At 35.4% G+C, this 27,378-nt stretch overlaps 1 protein-coding gene across 9 annotated transcripts in view; it reads right to left on the reverse strand.

Moving 5' to 3' along the window:
- The window catches only part of DROSHA (drosha ribonuclease III), a 113,998-nt gene that overhangs the window by 37,346 nt on the left and 49,274 nt on the right, over positions 1 to 27,378 (reverse strand). For 8 of the 9 annotated variants that reach the window (XM_076007952.1, XM_076007950.1, XM_076007953.1 and 5 more), the window contains 7 exons: positions 24,894 to 25,063; positions 20,577 to 20,701; positions 18,814 to 18,913; positions 16,978 to 17,085; positions 8,310 to 8,417; positions 7,651 to 7,789; positions 7,220 to 7,280 (listed from right to left, as the gene is read on the reverse strand). In XM_076007952.1, coding sequence (XP_075864067.1) covers positions 7,220 to 7,280; positions 7,651 to 7,789; positions 8,310 to 8,417; positions 16,978 to 17,085; positions 18,814 to 18,913; positions 20,577 to 20,701; positions 24,894 to 25,063 — 811 coding nt within the window. The remainder of the gene's footprint in view (positions 1 to 7,219; positions 7,281 to 7,650; positions 7,790 to 8,309; positions 8,418 to 16,977; positions 17,086 to 18,813; positions 18,914 to 20,576; positions 20,702 to 24,893; positions 25,064 to 27,378) is intronic. The other variant, XM_076007954.1, reaches the window with a different exon arrangement.

Consider the following 27,378-nt stretch of genomic DNA (forward strand, 5'->3'; position numbering starts at 1 on the left):
TTCCAACATAGCCACCCCTTTTCTTGACTTTCAACAGCAACTTCCAACACCAAGTTGACCAACCTCTGCACTATACCATACACATACCATCCCTTCTCCCTTCCCTGCTACATCTCCCAAATCCCACTCGTTCTCACAGTCAGCTGGGAAGCCCATCCTAAATACTGGAGCTCCCAGGGGTGCTGGCTAGCTCCCACCACCCCAGTCCACTCCCACAAGACTTCAACATGTGTCACTCAATTTACAACAAATAGTATCTTTTATTGTTCTGTTTTGTGTGTGCCAGTGCCATGTTCCAAAATCTGAAACTTTTTGAGTGCTAACATGATATTGCTAGCAGAAAATTCCATATCTAGCCTTGTGACAGGTTGTAGTCAAAACTTTGTTTTATGCACAAAAGTATTAAAAATATTGTGTAAAATTATCTTTAGGCCAAGTGTATAAGGTACATATGAAATATAAATGGTTTTCGTTTAAACTTGAGTCTTATCCTCAAGACACCTCATTATACATATGCAAATTTCCAAAATCCAAAATAATCCAAAGTCTGAAACACTTTTAGTTCCAACCATTTCAGATAAGGGATGCTCAACTGTCATAGCCATTAATGGGAAATGAAAAGAAGAGAAAACACATGTATGGTTATACTGAAGAATTCATAATCACATAGTTTACTTTATAAAAAAAAAGCAGGCTCTAAAACAATTTTTCTTGTTTTTACCAAATATATACTAGATTTTAAAGTAAAATAACAACAAGAACAAAAAGAAACATTTCTTTGGTTACTACTCCACTAGCCAAGAGTGACTAAAAAGTTTCACAGTGGAGTATAAAACATTATATTAAAAAAAAACTTTCAGAATCTACTCGGCACTGAGATTTTGCTTTCTGTCAAATACACCAGAACTCCAAAAGGATCTGCCATCATACTTGAGAAAGCACCAGGAATAGAGGCACTATTTAATGGTAAGTAACTTCTAAGTCCTCTTACAACTTCAAGAAACCTAATAAGCTACTGTTCTAAGAAAGCATAGAACCAAGAAAGAAGTGGTGAGTATTTACAAAGAAAGAATTAATGTTCCCTATTCTTTTTCATGAGCCAGTAAAATAAAATTGCATTTTCTGTGGCAGAAACTTTATTTCCTTCCTAACAGTTCAAAGTACTACATAGGAAAATCTATTTAACATGGAAAGCAAGTAACCCTGGCAGGGGGCTGGGGACAAGCTGTATTTGGATTGTCTCATGCATTATTAAAAAATAAGACATAGAGTAAAAGAAAAACAGCTGCTTTAAGTCATACAGTATTTCAAATGCAGTCATACTGGCATAAGTTTTACCTTAATTTCTTTTATAAACTTTCATGGAGACAAGAACGATGTCTAGGATTTTAATAACCACAAAGTTAGACTATTATTTAGTTTGTTAAAATACAAGGTCATGGTTCTAAACAGGTTTATTCAATAGTGAGTCTGCCACTCAATAAATAATTTGCCCATATACAGCATATGTTTTTCTATATCTACATTATGACTAAACTCTGGCCATAAGCCACAAACAAAAATCGGGGATTAAATGCCACTTTAGTTTATTTATACTGGACAATTTCTAAGCCAATGGTTTATCTAGAAAAATAGACAGAGTGAGCTGCTAGTCCTCACAGCAGTAGCAAATCTTTTGTTCCTTCCTCCATTGTTTATACTTTCTTTAATCATCCCCTTCATAAATACTAGCTGGCTCCAAGATGAGATGTTTACTGAGTAGTAAACACTCCATTTGTTTTTGAGAACTGAATCAACAGAGGCATTATGAAATCTAGATTAAATGTAAAATTTATAAGGCACATTTTGTCTGAGAAATTCAATGCACTTTATAAAACACAACAATCCCCTTTAACAGTAAGCAGTGTAAGCTGCCATTTACTCAATGGAGAGCCATCTTGGGATGGGCCAAACCCAAGGGTAACTATTACAGTGAGAGTATGGACAATCTTTTCTCATCTTTGCATTGCAAGCCTCAAGCACTGACTGGCAGAGTAGAGCTAGGAGGAGTCTTGGAGGTCAGTGGAACCTTCTACCCAACTCAGGATTATTTCCACTCATTGCATCTGTCTGGAAACCTATAGGGAGGACAAGCCACAGACCCACAAGATCTCAGATCCACTGGACTCATGGATCCCAGGTGAAACACCTCTAGACTTTAACTTGAAGCATTTAGGTTGATAAATCCACTCAGTGATATTTACATATATTCAATGAATGTTAATATATTTTTAATGCAAAAGACTTACGGAAAACTGATTGAAAATACACTTTGCAACTACTATTTCTTTAAATACAGACATTATTAAATAGTCCATATGTGTCTCTCTGTGGGTACAATAGATTTTTCTACATTATATCTAGCAATGACTCTCTAATCCCAAAACAAACAAACAACAAACCAAAACCAAGGCTGCTTGATTTTCTCTTTTTTTCCATTACTACCCTTCTGGCCCCTGCTTTCTAAAGGTCTTCCTGGCAATACATGGATTACCTGAATGCCACCTAATGTCTAATCATTTAGAGACCGTTTTTTGTGGTAACATTTCATCATAATTTGCATGAGTTAAATATAATGATAATATAAGAGATTTAGATGGTTAAACAGTGACACTTTTTAAAGTTATTGTTGACATATTTGCTTGAGATAATAACATCATAAAAGTTAATTATTTTGTAGTTTTGACAGGTAGGCAGGCTATCAAAAATGATTGATTTTAAGCCATCACTCCTTTCTGAAAATCCTAGCTGATCCTAAATCAGACTAAGTAAGATACTACCCAGCCATTAAATCTCTGCTGGCCACAGTCCTCCTACTGCCCCAGCTGCTCCATTTCTAGTCAACAAGTAAATAACCTGGGATAAAAGCAATATTGTGAATGGCATTCTTTCTTTGAATATTCATTTACAGAATATCTGCTCTGTGAAAGGCACTATTTATCATGGAGAGGAGGCAAAAAAAAGAGTAGGACCACAGACCTTCAAATAGCCCCGTAACACAATTATAATGCACAGGAGAACAAGAGTATGTACCATAAAGCAAATACCAGCAGGATTTGAGTATGGGCATTGAAGAGGAAATTGCACAATAACAATTGGCATTCAGGAAAAGGAGGAGGTATGCTTGACAATCCAGTAAGTACCTCAGTCTTACTAGAGATCAAGCTTCTTAAGTACAGTTTCCAGTGTTGTGCACAGCTGCAGACCTCTAGCTAGCAGCAGCCAAACACAGCAGACCCTGGCTCTTTTTGAACAGAGAGTTGGGGTCAACTCTGCATCAACAAAAAGATCATATTCACGGCAAGAGGCTCTCAACACAGGCAGCGAAGGCCAGAAGTCAAAAGACAAGAGAGATTATTTGTTTATTCTCTGTCAATGGTATCACTTTCAAAATGGTAAATTCAGATGTAACACGGTTTCTCAGATATCATTCCTTTAGCCAAGAATGAAAGCCATCTCTTTGTAATAGAGCAAAAGAAAACATAAACCATGAGGTTTGAACAATGTTATCAAAAGACATAATTTACAAGCCAACAACTGTGGTGGGGGTAGATGAGACAAAGATGATTTAAACCTGGATTTTCATCACTGAAAAGTTATGTGTCTATGGCGTGTGTAACCTTTTTTGAGGGTTGTGGTGTACATAGGATTCTACTTAATATAATACAGAGCTGGGTATCTGGAGACTCATCTATGTAGCAGGGTAAATGAAATAGGGATGAATAGGGTGACCATGGTCACCATATCCCTGAGGGGTGATTAAGGGCTCTTCTAATTAGTTATTTTCTGATCTTAAACTCTCGCAGAACACCACAGTGAGGCATACAATCATATTCAAACAAGAATTTTAAAGCTTCATCCTGCCTTGGTTTTTACCTCTTGATTGAAGAGGTTTGGATTAAGATAACCTCAAAAGACAGCAACTCAAGGCAAGCCAATTTAAAAAGAAAAGTGATATACAAAGAAAATTGTGAAAAAGGAAGCTGTGCCAGCTATTGCTGGCAATTCTCTTACTTGTGGGGGCCAGTTAACAGTTGGAGCAATTGCCTCAACTCCCTGACACTTCTAACCCTACTCTACCCACCTTCAATCCTTCTAAGTCTGGGTCCCCAGAGTGACAAGCACAGCTGTTCAACTTTTCAACTTCCCATTTTAAGAAGAAAGCCATCCTCAAGCAATCTCCTTTGCTGGCATTCAAAAAATAACCTGCTGTACTTCACACACAAAGATAATCTTCCTGCAAGCAATATCAAGTCCTGCTCAGCTTTAAACATTTGCTTCCATTCTGTTTTCAAAGGGTGTTAATGAGTTTATATAGACCTAGTCTACTTCATTCCTAGATTCTTCAGGGGCTTAAAGCCACATGAAAGTGAGAATATATGAAAGTGTATTCTAAAATAATAAAATAAGAAAAGCTAACCTATAAAATTTTCCAACTTATTACAAGAGGACATTATTACTATCGTAATGAAACCAGACAAAACACCACAGGAAAGGAAAACTACAAACTAGTATCTTTTATGAATGTTGACACAAAAATCCTCAACAAAATACCACCAAACTGAATTTGGCAGCACATAAAAAGGATTGCATTATTTTTATTATATTATTTTTATAGTATATATTATGTAAAATATATATTATATATTATAATCCCCAAAAAGGATATATATTATATAATATATAATAATTACATATTATATAAATATATATTACATATAATATGTAACTGTATAATATATAAGTATGATTGTATTGTATTATATATTATGTATAATATATTATATAATATATAATAATTATGTATTATATAAATATATATTATATAATATGTAATTATATAATATATAATTATGATTCCATTGTATAATATATATGTATTATATATAATATTATGTATAATATATATCCTTTTGAGGGATTATAATATATATATTATACATAACATATTATATATTATAAAAATAATACAATGATCAAGGGGGATGCACCCCAGGAAAGCAAGGTTGGTTTAATGCCCCAAATCAATTACTATATTATACCATAAGAGTAGATTTAAAGAAAAATACCCACATGATTATCTCAATAGCTACAGAAAAAGCATGTGACAAAATTCCACACTCTTTCATGATAAAAATACTCAGCAAACTAGGAATAGAAGAAAATTTCTTTACTGTGATAAAGGGCATCTATGAAAAATGTGCCACTAACATCATTCTCAATGGTGAAACATGCTTCCCCCCCACCAAGATTAGGAAGACAAAGATCTACTCTCAATACTTCTATTCAGTATTGTACTGGAGGCTCTAGCCAAGATAAGTAAGTTAAAAAATGAAATTAAAATGTGCCTAAATTGAACAAGAAAAAGTAAAACCATTTTTATTTGCAGATAATACAATCTATGTGTACGAAAATCCTAAGGAATCCACTAAAAAACTATTAGAGCTAATAAACAAGATCACCAAGGTTGCAAGGTACAAGATTAATATATGAAAATCAATTGTATTTCTATACACTGGCAATGAACAACCTGAAAATTAAATTAAGAAAACAATTCCATTTTTAATAGCATCAAAAAGAATAAAATACTTTGGAATAAATTTTGCAAAAGATGTGCAAAACATGTACTCCAAAAACTATGAAATATTAATGAAAGAAATGAAAGAATACAGATAAATGGAAAGATACATTCATGGGCCATGAAATTTAAGATTAAAATGGTAATCATTCCCAACTTGATCTACAGAATCAATACAATCTCTATCAATTTCAGCTCACTTCTTTACAGAAACTGACAAGCTGATCCAAAAATGTGTGTGGAAATGCAAAATGTCATCAAAACTTCTGTACTTCAAAGGACATAGTCAAGAGAATGAAAAGGCAACTCACAGAATGGGAAAATTTTCTGCAAATCACAAATCATATAAGGGATTTGTATCTGGAATATATAAAAACTATTTTAACTCAATAGTAAAGAACTCAATTAAAAATGGCAAAAGGTTCTGAATATATATTTCTCCAAAGAATAGATACAAATGGCCAATAAGCACATGAAAAGATGTTCAACGTTATGAGCCATTAGGCAAATGCAATTTAAAATCACAATGAGATAACAGTTCATACCCACTGGAATGGCTAGAACAAAAAAGACAAATAATAACAAGTGTTGACAAAGATGTAAAGAAATTGGAACCCTGATATATTGCTGCTGGGAATATAAAATGGTAGAGCCACTTTGTAAAATAATCTAGCAGTTCCTCACAAGGTTAAACAGAATTAATATGTGACCCAGCAATTCCGCTCCTAGGTATATACCCAAGAGTAATGAAAATAGGCCAGGAGTGGTGGCTCATGCCTGTAATCCTAGCACTCTGGGAGGCCAAGACGGGTGGATCGCTCAAGGTCAGGAATTCAAAACCTGCCTGAGCAAGAGCAAGACCCCATCTCTACTAAAAATAGAAAGACATTAATTGGCCAAATAAAATATATATAGAAAAAATTAACCAGGCATGGTGGCGCATGCCTGTAGTCCCAGCTACTCAGGAGGCTGAGGCAGAAGGATCGCTTGAGCTCAGAAGTTTGAGGTTTTCTGTGAGCTAGGCTGATGCCACAGCACTCTAGCCCAGGCAACAGAGTGAGACTCTGTTTCAAAAAAAAAAAGAGTAATGAAAACACATATGCACATAAAACCTATACACAAATATTCATAGCAACATTATTCATATAGCCAAAAAGTGGAAACAATCCAAATACCCATCAACTGATGAATGAATAAATAAAATGTGGTATATTCACATCATGAAATATTCGATAATAAAAAGAAATGAAGTATTGATACATACTATAACATGCAAATCTTAAAAACATTATGCTAAGTAAAAGAAATCAGTCACAAAGGACCACATATTGTATACTTTTTATTTAAAATGTTCAGAATAGGCAAAGTCCACCGAGATTCAAAGTATATCAGTGATTGCCTAGGGCTGAGCAGGCTAATGGAAAATGGGGAGTGACTACTAATAGATACAGGATTTTTCTTTGGGGTGATGAAAATGTTCTAAAATTAGACAGTGACCATGGATGCACAATTTTGTAAACACACTAAAAACCACTCCTTAAATGGGTAAATTGTATGGCATTTTATATTTCAATAAAGGTATTTTTAAAAAATCTACTTTACCTTGAGGGAGTTGGATCATCTTGGCCAAGGCGTGACATAATATTTATTAAAGTGTTAATTCCTATTTAAAATAAAAAACAAGTATACAAGTAAATACTGTTCGAAGTATTCTAAGACCATCATATGATGTGTAGAAAGAAAATTTTCTCAGCATGACTTTAAAAGGTTTAGTATCAGCATGTCTAAAACTTTAATAAACAATTATTAATAAAACACTTGATAGGAGAAAGAATTCTTTCTAAAAAAATTCATCCGCCCTTATTATAATGCTCCACTCAAAATGAATGCTATTATGTATGAGTCAATAGGAATACAAGACTATAAAAGGGTGAAAGAGTCACCCAGGGAAGCATTCCTGGTGGGGACATAATTTATAATAGGGAACACAGGCCAAAATAGGGGAGTAGAATCTTAGAGTCATCTAAACATACCTTTTTTCCGCATGTGCATGTGATGAACTTTTCTGTCTCCATATTTCGGCTGCCGAATTCCACAGTTAGACAAAGAATTCCTGGCATGATCAGGATTCATTCCAAAATTTAAATGATGACTTGGATGAGTCATGGCCAGCTAAAATTTCAATGAAATGAGCTTAATATTTAAAACTCAACATAGAAGCACCATCTTTATATCAACCCAAATGAAACAGGAAAGGAAGCTATCTATCCATTTGAATTTTCAGTCCCGATCTTTCCATCTTATTTCGTCCAGTATCAAAATTTCAGAGCTCTGGCACAAGCCCTCTTCTGAAAACAAACCTAAAATCCCCTATCTTTCAGAAGACAATTAGAATACTCAGCATCTGGAAGGAGAGGCACCATAAGGAAGGAAAGGCTGAAAGAGGGTGATCAGGTTTGACAGGCAAATTTTAGCCTTTTTTAGCCAATTTCTTCAGGGATGGCCTCACATAAATGTAAGAGAAAGGGCTGGAACATGGCAGAGGTAACTGGGGCAGAATAATGAAGACAGTTATGTTTCTAAAAATCCTCGTCACTTTCCAAGATAAAGAACGCAATGTACCATTTGTAACCTGTAAGATGAATTACTCTTATCTTGTTATTATGTGAGTTTACAGGAGAGTAATTCTTACCTGTAACAGACAACGATCTTGAAAAGTATATCCTATCAACTTGTCAAGATGCATCAGGCATTGGTGGTAGCGGATATGATGGGTCAAAACAGGCAGCATCATTGCATGCTAAGAAAAAGAGATACTTAAGTATGTTTAACTATAAAAACTTATAAAAACACTTCATTTATTTTACAACAAACAAGAACCATTTTCACATCCCAAATTCCATCTCATAAAGTCCTAAAACAGTTTATTAGCTGTGTGTCATCCTGGAGAATCCTTTACAACGGGCAGTGTACTGTAGTTGTTAAGAATATATAGTTTCTGGGCCAGCAGCGGTGGCTCATGCCTACAATTCTAGCACTCAGGGAGATCGAGGCAGGAGGATTGCTTGAGCTCCAGAATTTGAGACCAGCCTGAGCAAGAGCAAGACTTCATCTCTACTAAAAATAGAAAAAAATAAAGTAGGCATCTCTACTAAAAACCGAAAAAATTAGCCAGACATGGTGGTGCATGCCTGTAGTTCCAGCTACTCAGGAGGCTGAGGCAAGGAGGATTGCTTGAGCCCAGGAGTTTGAGGTTGCTGTGAGCTAGGCTAGAGCCATGGTACTCTACCCTGGACAACAGCAAGACTCTGTCTCAAAAAAAAAGAAAAAGAATATATAGTTTCTGGAACCAGAATGCCTGCATCCAAATCCTTCTCTGCCAGTCATACACTGCATGTCATGGGGCAAGTTGTTTTACCTCTCTGCCTCAGTTTCCTCACCTGAAGAATGGGGATAATAAATATAGATACTTCTAGGAAGAGTTGGTAAAAATTAAAAGAGGAAATCTAAAAATCCACTTAGAATAAGGATTAGCTGTCCTTCTAGTAGGAATAGCCCTGGTCCTGTCAGTATTCAACAAGGTAGCCTTAGCTTCAGCAAGTCACATGCATTTCTGTGCTTCTATCTTTAATTATAAGGGAATGGATTAGGATTCATTCCTTCTGAAACTTTTTGAGGGTAAAGATACGTCTGAGAATCAATAGAAAATGACTCTTTCCCCCAAAAATTGTCCTTGTGCACAAACATGCAAAAGTTGTACACATTTTTAATGGGTTAACAAACCCCTGAAGCCCATCACTATCCCTTAAGTAAGAACTTCTCAGCAGGATAATCTCCAAATGCCACTCAGGATAATCTCCAAAGGCCACTCTAGGTTTAACATTTAATGATCTAACATTCCAAAGACAACTTTTATAAAACCACCAGTACCGTTAAGGCATCTGAGGACGTGGAACTTATAAATCATTTTTCATTTGGCTATAGATTCCTTATTGGGAGACGATTTTATGGAAGGCATATCTTTTTATTTTCTTTAATAATGTTTCCCTAGAACTCAAGAGAATGAAGGAGTCATTCTTATTCATTAGAACCTGGAGGATGGGCACAGCCCACAAAATGATTGGCATATGCTTTTTATCATTTCAGCCTTCAAAGTATTTTAAGCCAGCATTGTTTAAAAATACAGGAAAATGGATTTGCTTGAAAGCACAGAAATCGGTTATATTATTAACTTATAAAGAAAGATTAGTTCTGCCACATAGGATCTCTAATCAATGGAAAGTCTTTCTTTCCAGTTCAATTCAATAAATACATATTGAGCACCTCCATGTGCAAGGCCTTACAATATTTGTGCAAGACAGAAAAGATGTAGACACTGTTCTTTGCCATCAAGGGCTTGTTAGATATATGTCATTAGGATCTGAATTACTGACACTCTGTCCACTTGATTTTTTTAAATGTTATATTTAAAAATACAACAATATGTAAATAAAGTGCAAACTATAATACAGTTTATAATACAGAGGCCAAACTATAATACAGTTTACATGCCAAAATTGCAGGAAGCTCAAGGGAATTGATACTAAAAAACTCAAGGTGAATGAGACATGAAGACTATGCGTGCAGTACAACTACCTTTCTAAAGCATTAACTCAACCTGGTAAACTGATTATTTTTTTAATACCTCCTGTGAGAGATGAATCACTACTTAGCACCCTCTTTAGAGTTCACTAATTATTAGAAAATTACTAACTTTAAGCCCAAATCTGTGTCTTTGGAGGTTTGGCCTTTTGATCCTAGTTCTACAGGGAAACAAAATACACTAATGGCACAATCCCTGCATTTTCTAGCTAAACTAAACCTTTTTTCTTTTGACCTTTTCTCATGTGCAACAGCTGTTGAGTCCCTTCACCACTTCCTCTAAATTCGCTCCAAATAGAACTAGTTTCTCTTTCCAAATAAGTCTGTTTCTTGTGAGTGCCATGGAAAGGTATGGATGATCCATGTCCATCTTGAATCCCGGACAACCAAGTCTCAATGTTATTTACAAGACTGTTAGAATTTCTAGCTCAGTTTTTAGAAGTATCAATCTTTGCAGTGCTGAAATACAATCACTAAGCATCTTTATTTTTCCCCCTAATTCATGTCTAGCAATTGCTTTCATTAAAAAAAAATAAATAAGCTCCTTTGAAAGACTGTGAGAAAATGGCAATGTGTAGTTTTAAAATCTCTTCAAATTCTCCTATAAAAATAGAGCAACTAGACTAACAAAATGAAAGATCTATGAACAATATCTACATAAAAACTAAATGACCGGGTATTTCCATGAACCCCTAAATAAGAGTAGACAAGGACAAAGAGTTATATGGTCTCAGCATCTGCGTGAGAGATGAGAAAGAGAGAGTAGCAAGGCTTCTGATGGCTGAAAATGGAAGAAACCCAAAATTAACAACATGTATTCACTGGAAATGTGATCAAAACCAGAGAGGGCTCTGCAGAATCTATTAATAATTCATTAGTTGAGTACAAGAGGACAGTCTAATAGTGCTGGAGAAGCCTGGGACCTGTAAACACACAAAACACATAAAAACTAAAGCTCCCTTCCAAGGGAAAGCCCTACAATGAGGAGAAAGTACTAGGAGTAAAAGCCACATTTAGCAGGACAGGGATAATAAAGGCCAAAGGAAAGTGAAGGTCCAGATAAAAGTAGAGACACAGACATAGTATGAGGCCATATTTTTATCATTTTGCAAAAACAACATGAGAAGCTCTAGAACTATGAAAAGCTATCTTGGCTTATACTTCCTTTCTACAAGTACAGAAAACTATTTCATTTATTTTAATTAATTTATTTAACTTAAAGAGCAACAAAAAAGAATCATGATCAACTCTCATCTAAGGATTTTATAAGGAAAAAAAGAAGGAATAGAATAACATCTATGCTGATGATAAGTAAATTTTTTGGTTTTGTCCTATCTGGGGTCTGTAATCTCAGAGTAATCAAATAGTTAAGCCAAGGATCTTTTTTAAAAAGTATTCTAATAATAAGCGAAGAAAGATAAAATTAGCATATCACTTCAGCAGACCTAATGAATTTCTGGGTCTAGGTAATGACCCATCATTGACTGATAATGTCACACACAAAAATACCACATCATCACCTATGAAAAAGTCTTGCAAAAAGAACTAAAATATGATCAGTGTTGTTCAATGGAACATTCTGTGATGATGGAAATATTCTGTATCTGTGTTGTTGCAATAGGCACTAGCCACATGTGTCCACTGAGTGCTTAACGTGTGGTGAGAGCAACTGAGAAACTGAATTTTTAATTTCATTTAATTCTAATGGCCATATGTGGCCATGGAAAATACAGGGAGCAGAAGCACATGGTAAATGACACCATGAAAGTGCCAATCACCAAAATCTAGACCAAACCATAGGATCTCTATAGAACACATCCAGTTTCTTTAACACATATTTGCAAGGGGGAAAAAAGGGAGAAATAGAATGAGAACCTATAGACTAAAGAGACTTAAAATACAGCAACGAATAATAACATATGGGTTTGTTTGGACCCCGATTCAAACAAATAGACTAAAATTAATTTAATAGGCAATCAGAAAAATGTGAACACTGATTAGATTATCACATTACAGAACCGCTGTTCATAACTACTGAAGCTCAATGATAAATACATACAGTTCATTATACTTTTCTCTCTAACCTTGTATGTTTTACATTTTTCATAGTTAAAATACTAATAATTTTCTGTCAGGCCAATTAGCCTTTAAACAAAATCTTGCCTTCCTACACGAGTGGGACTACATCTCCTGTAAAAAAAAAAAAAAAGTATCTCATATAGTCCAAATATCAAAGTTTTTAAAATAATATCTGTGAAGTCATTTGCCTTAGATGGTCCTTTTTTTATCCTTACAAAGTTCTAACTTAGAAAATACTTTCTTTAACTTTTTGTCCAAAGCCTCTTAATCCCTAGAGATGCTATTTTTCACTGTTCAGTGATTCCTTGACAAATCATTGAGCAAGACTATCAGTTAGTTTGACAATGCATGATGGCCTTCCATCCCATTCTAGACAGTCACTCTAGGAAGACAGCACATTTATTAATGAGTCCAAATACAGTTCTCTGTCCACCCAATACAAATACCAATCATCACAACTCAGCTCTCCTCAAGGCCAACAACAGTTCTCCAGGCACCCATGCTTCCTTTTTTTTTATGTCAGGGAGTTACAATTTCCCCGCTTCTGCCCCATACTGGTTATGTGACTATAACAGTACAGATTCTTTGCTCCTTTTTTTGACATCTTGTAATTCAGTTTATTGATTTCCATGACCACCTCCTCAGTATAGCATAGGGTCCCAGCACCTATCTCCATAGAAGATACCAATTCAACCCTGGTGTGCAAAACTCGATTCTTGAAGTACAGATCCTATTGCAGCGTGTTCTTTTCTTCCTCTTCTGTGTCATCACAGTGATGACCCAGATTCAGGTTTTGATTCCTACTTTTTCTTCTACACTACCCAAAATTCACTCTAACACAAGCAACAATGCAGAGGAAATCCTTAAACAATTCCTCTCCAAAAATGGTGACAATCACATTCAGTTCACATGTAATTATAGATTACAGCACCCACCCCCTAGGTTTTCATTCCTGTTAACATCGGCTGAGGCGCTAGGAGAATTTTCTAATCTCCTTATAATCCATGGTAACTTCTCTGGTTGGGGAAAATGTACTTATAGAGGGAGCTGCTGGTACTGAGGTCACTCCACCTTAAACTCATCACACCAGTTTTATCTCCTGCCTCAGGCAGATATCATCACAAGGCTTTTGCCTGCAACCTACTAGCAATGATTACTAATAAACAGTAGGTTCCATATCAATAAACTACCAAATACAAAGACAAACTCTCAAGGATTTTAGAGAAGCCACTCAACCTTCTTTTTCTCTTAAAATTAAGTATGAGTTCATCTATAGAGTTCAGGATTATTCGAAGTATTCAGTGTATAGACAGACTTGACTGCTATTTCCCAGAGAATCAGATTCTTATTCTTCATTACCAAAAATATAAAATGCATTTAGTTTGAATGTTTTAAACTGTTTTATGACATGCCACCTGCTTATTTCAGGAACACATGTCAAAAGAAAACATTTATTCCAGGATAAGTTAAAAAAATGTTAACATATATGTGACTTGGGGTAGACACCCATGCACTAGGTGTAAAGACTATACTATCCCAGAAGTAAGATTAAAATAGCCCCCAAAATATACTCATAGAGGTTTAATCATTAATACTATTCGATAGGATATTTGATCTGATTTCTTTACCAAAAAAAACTGGGAATGACTTTGTTGCCCCATTGTTTACCTATGCAATTTCAAGGTAAAAAATACTCAAACAAAATGTATGGCAAAATCAGTAATTTAAGGGCAACTGTTGTTCAGAACCTTTGTGCTATGCATGTAAAAATACCTGAGAATTTTAAAACATAAAAAATCCAGGAAGAGATAAAATATCATCTGTGGCAAACACTCTTAGTTAAAATGCACCTGGAAGTTCTATATTTATCAAAAGTTTTCTGTAAGATAATAGCAGAAAGGAAGACTTCTGAACTTTGATATGCAATAAAACAGCCCAAGAGAAAGCTAAGCGAGAATAGTAAAGGACCAGCAATGAAGGAATAATGGATTTAACAGTTTTCACTGTGGAGTCCATGCCTTTCACAGTCATGTGGTTTATTTATGCCTACTTTTATAAAGAGAATTACCACCTCAGAACCATTCTGAAACGAGGAAGGGTATAAAGAAACATAATAAAAATTGTCCTTGCAAAAATACTCATTTTCAGCCAAAAGACAATTAAGTTAATTTACTTTTGCCATTCTCCCCTTAATCATTTTTACCTTTATGTTTTTGCATTTAAAGTTTGAACTAGGTTGCTCTAGTGTAAAGAATGAGTTGATGAATAACACCTCCCAATTCTCTCAAGGTAGCATTTCTATATGTTGATGTTTTAAGCTCTATGTAGGTAACAATTTACTTTCACAATCCCAAGAATTGTCACTGATGGTGAAATAATATTTAATGTCAAGATAAACAGATACTTCATCTGTTCATATAAGATTGAGAGCTGCAGAATGCCTCCAGGATAATTAGATTTTGGTGGGTAAGGATCTATTTCACCAAGCACAGGGGTTTTCTGGTTTTGGTTTTGGTTTTAATAGTCCATCCCCAACCCCTGCATTGCCATCGTGCTAAGATTTCTTTCTCTTCTGCTTCTATTGACTTCTCAGGTAGCTAGCTGGCTCATTTTCTTTCATTTATATGCAGACTTTTTTTTTTTTACAAATCATAAAGCAATTCCTTCTGTGTTCAGTATATGAACTCATAGGCAGCAATTTACATTCTTTATCAAGTGATTTACATGTGAGGATATTTTTACTGAACTTAAAAAGACTTCCATTAGGAGGACCAGAGAATTAAGCCTGGCTTCTAAACAAATGGAAGTTCTCTTTGGAAGAGTGAGAGTTCTACAGAGGGAGGAACTATTATTAGATCATTAAATATTCACCTTTGTAGGGTTTAATCAGGATCTATTTTCTCCCACCAGTTAGTCAAGGGAACTGACTGAGTCCTTTTGCCTAACAACCTCAAAAATAGAATGTAGAATACAATACACAGGGAGACAAGACAACCTTGTCCTCAAGCTGCTTCTAATCTGACTGAGGAACACAGGAAGACATCTATCTGTGATAAAGCTGAAAAACGCAAAACTGCACTGAACAGATAATTCAGCATCCCTATCTGTTTTACCAAAAGGAAAAAAAAGGGCTTTAAAAACAAGATTGTGTTCAGTGGAACAAAACTGCCTTAGAAACTACTACATGGGGTGTGGGAGAAACCAACTAAACCAGATACTCCCTCCACACCCACCAGTCAGTTATTTTTTATCTTTTTACAAAGCAGGGATATACAAGGGTTCTGTATGAAAAAAATATTTTGAAGTGGAACAAAAACACAAGTTTAGAAAATCAGTACAGTAGGTCTCTCTGGTGCCTTTCAGTTCTTAATGCTCCACAATTTTATGATTTCTTAATCAACTCTGACTTATCACTCTACTCATCGACTTATGATGTCTATCTTAGGATGACATTATGTTGGTTTCAGGAAGATACCAACAAACAGAAAAACTGGGAGACAGGGCTTCAAATAGCCCTGAAAAACAATCAACAGAAGTAAAATATTCCCCATCTTAAAGTACTGACAGTAACAAAATATTGGTCAACTGGCAAAATAACTGACTGGCAAAAGACTTGGAGAATGTAACTAGCTACCACTCCAGATGACTATTATCCTCAAATATAATTACTAATTAGCAACACTGCATCAATGGCAGTTCATCCTGTCACAAAAATCGTTCTGGACATCACTCAGTAAATAAAATGTATAGTGATACTTTTAATTATAAGATGAAACCCCATTAAATGCCAACATTTTTTCTTAATCATAATGATGAAATGAATACCTAAGAGTAAATTGTCTGAACTTATTACAACACATGCTATCACCAAAATAGATAAGTGGAAGCCTGGAAGTATTCTTCCAAAAGGCTGAACATAGCAAATTACATTACCTGACCCTAGCCTGTGTACTCATTTCCTTTATTGTAATTCCCATGGAGTACATCCAATATCAATCATGACAAAAGGATCAAGTGCAGAACCAAAGAATATGCTGGTTTTAGGGATCTTTAAGCAGATTAAATGCCACCATAGGAAAAACAAAAATACTTATTAGTGAGTCATTTACATAGAGCTGAAATGTTTCTCTACTGAGTTCACCGAAGGAAAATATATTGCCATTTGGTTCAAAATATGAACCGTATACTGTTTCTTTCATCAATGCCTTCAGTTCTCTACAATACAAATTGCAATACAAATTTGAGTCATGAATCCAGAAAGTCTGTACACATCAAGAGTCTATCTGTATGGCTACCGGACTATCTCTTTTGTTCAAGCACCTATGCATGTGCTACAAATAGGCAGGTGCATTCAAAGGATAGATTTGTCTTCAACCAAAGGGAAGAGACTGACTTTAACTCTATTAAATAAGCTCCTCCCCTCAACACCCACAAGTGCAAAACTCACACGCACATAGAGCACCACAACAGACAACAAGAACTAAATCTGAAATGATAGAAGACAATTTATGATTGGTGTTCCATTTAGTCTCAAGGAAGTATGCTCTTTAGAAATTTCTCAATTATGAAAATCTCAGTGCCAGATGCCTTTTAAAGGAAGACATGTATGAGCATAATTGTGTTCTCAGAAGCATCATCACCTGACAGACATCAGAACGGATGCCAGTTTTCCAGAATCCTTGGCTACTTAGCTCCACTGTTACTTCTCGCCTCATTGTATTCTTCTGTCGTATTTTTTGGAGTGCTTCCTAGAAAAGAATTCATTATGATGAGTAACCCAACGTTTTTAAAGCAATATTAAGCCAAACATCAAGCATTAGAAAATAAGCTAGATTCATTTAGTATTACTCTTACATTCAGGTATTCAATCTCTTCACACAAAATTACAATATTTTATTGAAATGGAGGCCAGGATGCTCATAGCCTTGGATATGAGGCAGCCTTTCCCAGTAACTAGATTAGAAAAAATCTAAACCAAATCTACCATTCTGACATATTTGAACAAACTATGCCCTTTCATATGCCTTTTTTCATGATGGAAAAAATAAAAGCCATGATGTTTGGGATTTGAAATTGGCATGTAAAAATTATGTTTATATCAAGCCTATGTTAAACATTTGCATTTAAGACAATCAGTAAATTAACCTGCAACCCACATAATTCTAAACGTTTCCTTCTAATTTGCTGAGCTCTCACAAAAACTCTCACTATAAGGCAACATCTTATTTTTAAAAAGACAATGATCCAAAACTTCACCTATAAGATGTAATCAGGAATTAACCCTTCCCTTTCACTGCTCTTTGAATAATTATAAAAAACAATTTTATACTTATATGCAATTCAGTAAAAACCTCATAGGAATTCATAACAATAAGAACCATCAACACATCCACCATCACCTCCACCATTGATTAAGCTCCTACTACAAGCCAAATATCATGGGAGGAACATTATATGTAGTATTTCAGAAGTCCACACAACCACCTTTTTCCTTGTGTGCACCAACAGATGGACATTTCAGTCAGCCTCTCAGCCTTAGTTCCCTCCTTTCTAAAGAGGCTAACTGTCACTAAGTGACAATGCCGAAATTTAAATACTCTTCCCAGCTTCTTAGTGCTCTTACACTACAGCAGAATAAAAACCTCATTGAGAAAAAAATCTGTGTTGATAGTGCATCCAATTATCCTTAAAATTAAAACTAAAACACAGGCCAGGTGCAGTGGCTCACACCTGTAATCCTAATACTTTGGGAGGCCGAGGCAGCAGGATTGCTTGAAGCCAAGAGTTTGAGACCAGTATGAGCAACAAAGCAAGATTCCTGTCTCTACAAAAAATATAAAAATTAGCTGGATGTGGTGGTGTGTGCTTGTAGTCTCAGCTATTTGGAAGGCGCAGGCAGGAGGATCACTTGAGCCCAAGTGTTTGAGGTTGCAGTAAGCTATGATGACATCATCACATTCTACCCCAAGCAATAGAGTGAGACTCTGTCTCAAAAAGAAAAAAACTGAAACTAAAATATATGTGATCCCAGAATCCAGGGATATTCCTACCCACAAGTAAAGAAATATGGAATTTGGGCTATAGAACCTTACACTGTAAGTTCACCCTACTAAACTGGCAGACTTTTTACAACATTAAGACTAAAAAATCTGAATAAGATCCAATGTTGTATAATGTGCAATCTAAGATAAAAGGCAGCAAATTTTAAGCTTTCTTTAATTTCTATGAAAGGTATATCCGATTCCCAGTGGTAGTAATCTATTAAGAAACTGTTCTTTTTAGACATAAAAATGCTCCTTTATATACTAAAAGATATAAAAAAATCAAATCAGCATAGTATTGTGAGGAAGGGATTAAAGTATGATTTTTAAAAGATTCTTCTATCTTATTCTAGAAGTATAGTGTAATTCAACAATCTTGACATAAACCTGAAATGTATCACTATTAATCACGAAGGAACGGGGTTCAATACCGACCTCCCTCTGTGCCAGCTTCTGTTTGTCAGTTTGTTTGACTTTGGGACTATTTGCTAGGAGGTGGCGAAGTTTCACATAACTCTTCCATAGTTTCTGATACCTAAGGAAAAGGACAGACAAATATCTTAGACAAAGAGAAGGTGAATCTAAAGTACAATAAAACCAGTTATTATAATAGGTCTGCTCAGTCATACATTACATTCTTTCGAATATCCTTAATGGCAGCAAACCATCATTCTAAGGAAGAATATGATTTTTGGGTTGAGGGGCAGAATGGCCAAGAATCAACTGGAAGCTGGTGACTAAGTTGATTGTTGCTTATTTGGATTGAAAATCAGGTGTGACTATGAATGAACCTCTGGAAAGAATTCCAAAGACACACAAAAACACTTTAACCAATGGAAACATGTCCTGTTTCTCATTGTTACCTCTTTGAAAATGACAAATTTTATTTAAATAAGCACTTTCTGATGTTTGTTGAAAGAAAGATCCCTTCCTTTATAGGGAGACTGTCAGTCTCTGAACTGCCTATACCAAAAGTAAAAGTTGAAGAGTATTAGAATAGAGAACCCCATTTATGCCAATACCCAAGCTACAAAGTTGCACTCATTTTTTCCACTAGAGAGGGAAAAAGACAAATGGCATATACCAATTTGTTTTTATCATGACAAAAACAAACATATTGGTTGTAGTCAAATCTGTTATAACCTCAACCAGTCTAAAGGATACTGTTAAAGTGTCCTGAAAATGAAGAGAATATGCAATTCTTTATCAAGTCGCAGTCCGGCCATCTGAGAGTCCACGAGAGCCTAATCACATTCTACTAACATTTTTCTGACAAAAAGGGATTTTCAAAAGATTTTCTGTCATATTAAAACTGCTCCTTTCTTGGGCTTAATTTGGCCTTAACTTGGCCTCTGCTTTTTTGATAACATTATTTTTTAGAGAATGGAGGAAAGAAAGAAGTACTTACACAGTGCCTGGTTCACTGCTTCATACTTTTATCCAAAGGGGGAAAAAAAAGAACAAAACCCTTTAGCCTCTTCTAATATATGTCAGCCAGAATTGTATTTACGAATTGAAAATCTCCCATTCCCTTCTCTCCCATTATGAATCCTTTTTTAAAAAAATTAAGTGAGGAAACTGTTGGTTTACCAAGGTAGGAAATCCAAACAGTCCTAAAGAATATAATGGTACTATCTCCATTCCCACACATCCTCATCTTCTCCCAGAAAAACACTAACATGCCAGTTGGAAAAACCCAAATGTGAAAAGTACATCAATCCTAAGAGTCAGAAGTCATGGCTCCTACTTCGAACACAACCCTTGACTTTGCATGGGATCTTGAGTTCTTAATAAGATGCCCCCAAAAATAGAACTCTGCATAAATTCGGCAGTGCTAGGAACCACTATGGTGCTACTTTCCTCTAGAGGGCACTGAAAAAATAAAAAATAATAATAATTATTATAATGACCAATAAATAAAAAGTTCCTTAAAGTTTAAAAACATACAGGACTCATGTTGACCAATATTGCCAAGGATATTCTGTTGTATAATGATTTCTTTCAGTCAAATATGTAGAGAAAATAATTCTTCAAAAGCTACCAAAATTGTTTTATTTGGTAACCTAAATTTGGAAGCATGGCTAATTTCAGTTCTTAATTTGTAAAAAGGAAAATATCCACTAAAGGGTATTTCTCTGCTAATTCAGCTGTTAGTAGAAGGTGAAATTGGCTAAGACAAACACTGAGAAATATCTTACTGTGGGTCTCCTGCATAACTCAACTGTGCAGGGCGTATCCCAAAGTGGACGATAATCGGAAAAGTAATCACATCGGGGTTGAACTGTTCACGATCCAGTTGATCGATACGGACAGAACTTGGTTTCTAGAGAAAAAAATCAAAGCCATTTATTCCCATAAGAAGTCTTTAAGTATTGACTTTAACCTAAGTAGGAAAAATTAATCGGATTTTTTTCTAGAAAAGCCTATTCCCCAAAGGGAAAAGGTCATTTAAAACCCTTTAATCATAGCAGCTATACTATCTAAAAACTATAATGTCATTCCTGTAAATGAGTCTAAGCCATATGGCATAATGAACAATGATTTTGTCCTTTTTTGCAGTCCACATAGAAACCTTTAAAAATTAAACTTTTAAAAGGACACCCAGTCAGATATAACTTTTCCTTAACCTCTCCAAAGGATTAGGGAAAGAAGTCCACATCACGGGAAAAAGATGTGCTGGCTTTTTCTACTTTACTTTCACATTACAAATGAATAGCGTACCTCTATTCAGGATGCACAGACAGATGCCTCTATTTAAGTTTTTTTTCCCTATTAGTTCTCAGCGTACCTTGTGTATTCCTTCAATTCTACACCTTTAAATTAGAAGGTATGGTGGCACAAAGACCAAATAGTTAATAAGCTTCTCTTATTTTGTCCATGTAGGATATTTTTGTATTTTAACAGAGAGCCTCGTCTGATTTTTTTCTTCATGTCTAACAAAGAAAGAAGTGAATGGCTCATTCCTTCTGGAGCATTTGTGAAATGCATTTCATCCTGAGAGCTTACATTTGTGAAAAAACATAAAGTCATGGAGAATATGTTTTAGCAACCTCCTTGCTTATGATCAAATCTCAGGGCAGTCGCTAGTTAGAGAGTCAACTCTTACTAGCAGATTGGGGAGTCTTCGGCTCAGTTGTTTTAGAGGCTAAGGCTGTAGGACTGATTCACACAAAGGGCAATAAGCTTCATTCTGTCGCACAACAACGACAACAACTACAGTCTGGTTAAAGGCCTGGTTTGTCCAGGGCAGAGCAGTTTCAATGCTAAAACCAGGAAAGTCCCCAGCTACTAGGATAAGCTCATCACCCTACCTACAACCGTAGCCCTGGTCAGCCACCTGGCAAATCCAACTAGTTGACAAAGAAGAAAGATTTGTATGAATGCATCCACATTAGTTAGAAAACAACTCAAACTTAAAGTTTTTAAAGAATATTTACATGTCATTTAATAATCAAAATTTCACTAGTATCTTGAAAAGTTGGCCTTTGCTCTCAAAATTAAAAAATGCAAAAGATTTTGTTCACATGCAATCTAATAACAAATTATTTAAATGCCCATCAACAGTAGCAACATGTTATTTAGGTCTAAGAATTGCTTTCATTATTTTGTGCATCAAAACAGCAGGCTACATTTTTAAAGGAGGAATTGTGCAATAGAAGAATGCTATTGAATTATTCATGTTTCTGTGATTTTAAACACCATGCTATGGTATCAACAGAGGAAACAGTGATTTAAAATATCCACAGTATCTTTAAATTTATGAGGGTGGTGGGGAATGAAATAAGTTCTAGACTTTGGCCACACCCTACAACATTTATCATACTATCTTTGTGTAAGAATAAAAAACATTCTCACTAATGACCAAAGTATTCCTTGGCAGAGGCAAAGAGCTTAGGGAGAAAGATTAATTCCTTTAAGTTCTGCAGCAATAAAGTATTTAATATAACCATAATGGCTTGAAAAATTTAATAAATTTCCCAATATTCTTGCCATTGGGCAATCTTTCAAAGCAAGTACTGCAGAAGATGAAACATAGTGTCATGCCTACTTTGTCCTCGAGTAACTTGCACACTTCCCAAAAGAATGTAATAAAAGGCTGTTTGCATAATACTGAGTTTTCAGGATTTTTTCCTTCAAACTCAGTTTCAAGGAAACATATCTAGATAAATATGAAAACATATCTAGATAAATATGAAAACATATCTAGATAAATATGAAAAAAGAATTAACTTCAACATTTTCCTAAGCCTGACACCCAAACTTACCTTTTCTAATTTAGTTCTGATTATTTTCCAATATAACCTTGCATCCTAACTAGTCTAGTTTCCTAACTATCTTCAAAACTGGCATTATACCATCTCAAGTATAGACATTTAATCATGCCAATAATTTATATAATTTCTCAATTTCTCAGAGGCTTTACTGCAGGGTTTATGAAGCATCCCTGGCAAGCCTGACCAGTGATCTCTCCTAAAACTATAGGCTTCACTGACTGGTCCATTGGCTCAATAATTCATCAAAGACTCCTTTCATATGTATACACCTTGGGTTTTTACCTGGGCAGGCATCATATATAATAAATAAACTTCACTAGCACTTGGCTCACATAGTAGTCCCTCAACAAATTAGTTGAATGGTGATCATGGTGACAGTAAATGTTATCTATGCCGCTGGTTCTAAAACAAGCAATGGGTGAATTAGAAGCACCTGGGAATTTTTTTTTTAACTACAGATTCCTGGGCCCCACTGCCTAGAGCATACAGGATACAGTCAGTCAGGGCATCCTACAGTGGTTTTTAAATTTTTAATTTTTTAAAAAGCTCTCCAACTGATTCTCGGTAAGTTTCAGGAAAACTTAACTATGCCATAGAAGGAAACCTGGGGTGAACATGATCCCAAAATGTCTACTGTAGAACACAGAACTCCTCAAGTGGAACAACCAAGATGAAAATGTACATCTCACACCATCACCCCATCCTCTGACCCTGCTCTAAACCTGACAGAAGGAATATAAATATATGCAACAGCTTAAGGAAGGAAATTAAAATTCACGATCTTTCTCTCATAGTGCTACTACTTAAATATTTCTTTTAAAGTTACTTTAATAATTGTTTATGTGGCTTAACAGTAAAACTGTAAAAACTGTATGATTTTCCGGTTTTAAACAAGTTTAATGTTTAAACATATTTGTATTAAACAATTTCACTTTCTAGATTTGTTTAAAATAATCCATAGTAGCTGGAATGTTTCATTTGCAAATAGCCAACATTTTGTTTGTGCAGATGTTCCTGTCATAATGGATCCGGAGTTTTTATTTTATGAATCAAGGCTATTAACCAATTGGCAGCTCTTTAAAAAACGATAACTTTGTTTATACAGATTATTCTGTTTCTTTACATGGAAATACTTTAATTCTCCATTTCTGAAAATTTTTATCTGGATAAGATACCAATATATAACTATTTTATGAAACAAAATATTTTAGAGAAAAAAATTATCTGATATAAAGAAAATGCTATGTTTTATATAAGAGAACTAGTTATCTTTGAATTGTTTTTAATTTTTGTATTCTTGCTTCAAAAATTAACATTAAAAGTTTAATTTTTTTTGGCCGGGCGCTGTGGCTCACGCCTGTAATCCTAGCTCTTGGGAGGCCGAGGCGGGCGGATTGCTCAAGGTCAGGAGTTCAAAACCAGCCTGAGCAAGAGCGAGACCCCATTTCTACTATAAATAGAAAGAAATTAATTGGCCAACTGATATATATATAAAAAATTAGCCGGGCATGGTGGCGCATGCCTGTAGTCCCAGCTACTCGGGAGGCTGAGGCAGGAGGATCGCTTGAGCCCAGGAGTTTGAGGTTGCTGTGAGCTAGGCTGACGCCACGGCACTCACTCTAGCCTGGACAACAAAGTGAGACTCTGTCTCAAAAAAAAAAAAAAAAAAAAAAAGTTTAATTTTTAAGGCAAAAGATTTAAGAAGCAAATAAAAGAAATGAGAAATATACATAATAATCATGGTAAAGGATCAATAAAAAAGGACAAATCAGCTAGTGGGCAATTATCAAAAGAAAACATGAATGGCCAATAAACATTTAAAATATCAATTTTCATTAGAAACCAAAATAAATACAACTAAACTAAACAATATATTTTTGCCCCTATCAAATAGGCAAAGGTTTTTCCTTTAAACTAATATAAGCAGGGAAGTGGGTACTCTCATATGCTCCTAGCCAGAGTATATATTTTATAGCCTTTCTGGAAGGCAATTTGCAACATGCATTAAAATATGCAAATATTCAGACAGAATAAATTTACTAATCAGGTGAATTTATTACTAAATATGCCTAAATTACAATATTTCTCTTATTTCCTAAATATTTAGAGGAAAAATTACTCACAAGGACAAGAAGCAATGAGTACCTAAAGCTTTTAAAAGATGCTATTATCGTTTTTATGAAAGTCAAACCTGCAAGAGAAGGTGAGTCAGCCACTGAATGTACAGACATCAGAACATACCGTTCCAGGGTTAGTGACAATCATGCCTTTGCATTCTTCCGCATATTTCTGCCACTCAAGCTCTTCCCACTGAAGCATGTTGGCAATCTCCTCCTCGGGCACCAGGGCCTTGCTGCACCGTAGCAGGTAGAGGAGGATCTGGTGCATGGACAGCACTTCCTTTCCTCCATCTTAGGGGGAAAAATCGGGCAAGTTACTCAATTAACAGCAAATCATCAGCTGAATAAGGAAAAACAACACAATTGGGGGGGGGGGAAGGGAAGAGCATGTATAAAAAGGTAATTTAAAATTTACAGTTTAACTAGATGCCAAATAATATGAAAGCCATTCATTCCATTGATGAACAGTGCTCATAAACCATCTCATTTAGTAAACTGGCAACAACATTATAAATGATAAAAGCCTCCATTTGTGAGGTATGAATATAAAAAAGGTGCTTACCTAAATAAATTTAAAACCACCTCGCATAAAGAACCACAGTTTATTATATACAGAACCATGTTATGTCTTAAATATTTTGTCATTCTTTCTAGGGTAACAGATGAAAGCTCTTTAGAAGCTATGTTACTGTCTTAAGGAAATTCTAAGCTTTTATGAGATATTTATGGATGTTTTCAATAAGCTATTGTTGCATTATGGTCTAATTTTTTGGTGCTAATGTGCTGCACCTGCCATGATGAATAGTGCTAAAGAGTCTGTACTAATATAGAAGATCATTATGGTGTTAATACATGGAAAAAATACCAAGTGTTCTGAGGCTTACAAAAGCATATATCATCAAGTACAGGGGATAACAAAGATCAAAAAGGATATCAGTAAAGTACCTTGGAAAAAGCCAACTAATCTGGTACTTAAAGGAACCAAAGACATCCATTTAATATGGGCATTAATGTGGGGTCCACAGGCTTCTACCTTTACTCTGGGCTTGGCTTCTTGACCAACATGATCTTCGTGATCAACATAATCTTCCAAGAAGCCTGAGGTGAGCAGGTGGACAAGAAAAATTCTACAGCCAGGATATGTTGTCTGTACATTACATGCGCATACATACAGAACAGCAGGAATCAAGGAAGCCTAGAGAGCCTTGAAAAGAACTGCCACACTACCTAGATTCACTAGGAACTAAGGAAAGTGTAAAATAGTATTTGCTTATAATGTCTGTATTTGGTGAGACTGTTTAAGAGCACTGGGGCCTGTAAAGACCCATTAGGCATCGAAAATACCATAAAAAGGAGTAGAGTGTTGTTTTACTGTAGGGTAAGAAAAAAGATTCATATTTTTATGGGGGAGAGGGGAATGGTAGAAGGAGCCAGAGCCAGGTATACAAAACAGCACCAGAATTACCCCACAAGCAGTTATGGCTGGCCAACTCCATGGCACTTTAGATAAAAGTGAAATGGACTAGAGCCATTGAATTTAACATGAAAAGACTGAAAGAGCAACTAGGAGAGAGGAATACTTCACCCTACAAACTAGGGATCTCTTAAAGGCTCAAACTCTGTGGTAAATGAATGGTATAGGTATCACCCAATTTAGGAGAAGAATTCCTGCAAAAAAAAAGAAATGAGGCCACCAGATTTTGATAAGAATGCCAACTACCTACTTCCTAGTTTGGGGGCAAAGCTACTGATGAGGGAAGAGTTAAGTTTTATAGCAATACATAAACTAGATATAATAAAAAAAAAAATACATGTCAGGTGCAAAGTTGGTAATGCTGGAGAAAATACAAGTCCGTGTTAAAATCTGCTAAATATTTTAAATGGCAACTAAACCTTAAAAAGACTGTTATTTACCAATGTAGAAAAGTATAAGCTCAGGACAGATACCCTGAGGTGAAAGGTTTATCAAGGAAGAGGGCGTGAGACTCTGCTCCCTGTTTGGTATTGGGGTTTATTTCTTTATGGAAATGTAAGGGAAGGTACACAAATTAGCATCCTGCCAGAGCCTGTGGGATGAGGGCTGTAGCCCCCACTCCTAGCCTGGCAAAACAAGACACTCCATAAACATCTGTGGAATGACTTTCTGAAACAGACAAATAACTTGGCCACTTGCTCTCAGACTACCATGAATTTACTAATGTTAATGAATTGGCTCTTTTGGTTTGTCTGCTTTGCCACATGTTTATGTGGGGATTTATGGAACTATGTCACTGAGGGCTAGGAAGTAATTTTTATCTTCTTGGCTGGAATAAATAGGACATGATATAAATGAGAAATGAGAGCGGGTAAGCTAAGGTTAGCAGGAATTCTGCCAACTCTGCGACTGGAACTGTGACAACGGCTCATTATTCGGGAAGAACTGGAGTTTGTGTTTCAGGGAATGAATCTGGACAGTCATTAATGAACTGACAGACTTTATAAACTGTTTCTTAGAGACCCAATTCCCCCTCAGTTTATATTGCTTGATTATTTATATGGTTATTTGGGAGAAGGGAGCAATTTGTTAGGGAATTTGTGTTAAGTATACGGCTGCTTAGACGAGTATT

The sequence above is a fragment of the Microcebus murinus genome, chromosome 11, assembly GCF_040939455.1.
Source record: "Microcebus murinus isolate Inina chromosome 11, M.murinus_Inina_mat1.0, whole genome shotgun sequence".
In the NCBI taxonomy this organism is placed as follows: Eukaryota; Metazoa; Chordata; class Mammalia; order Primates; family Cheirogaleidae; genus Microcebus; species Microcebus murinus.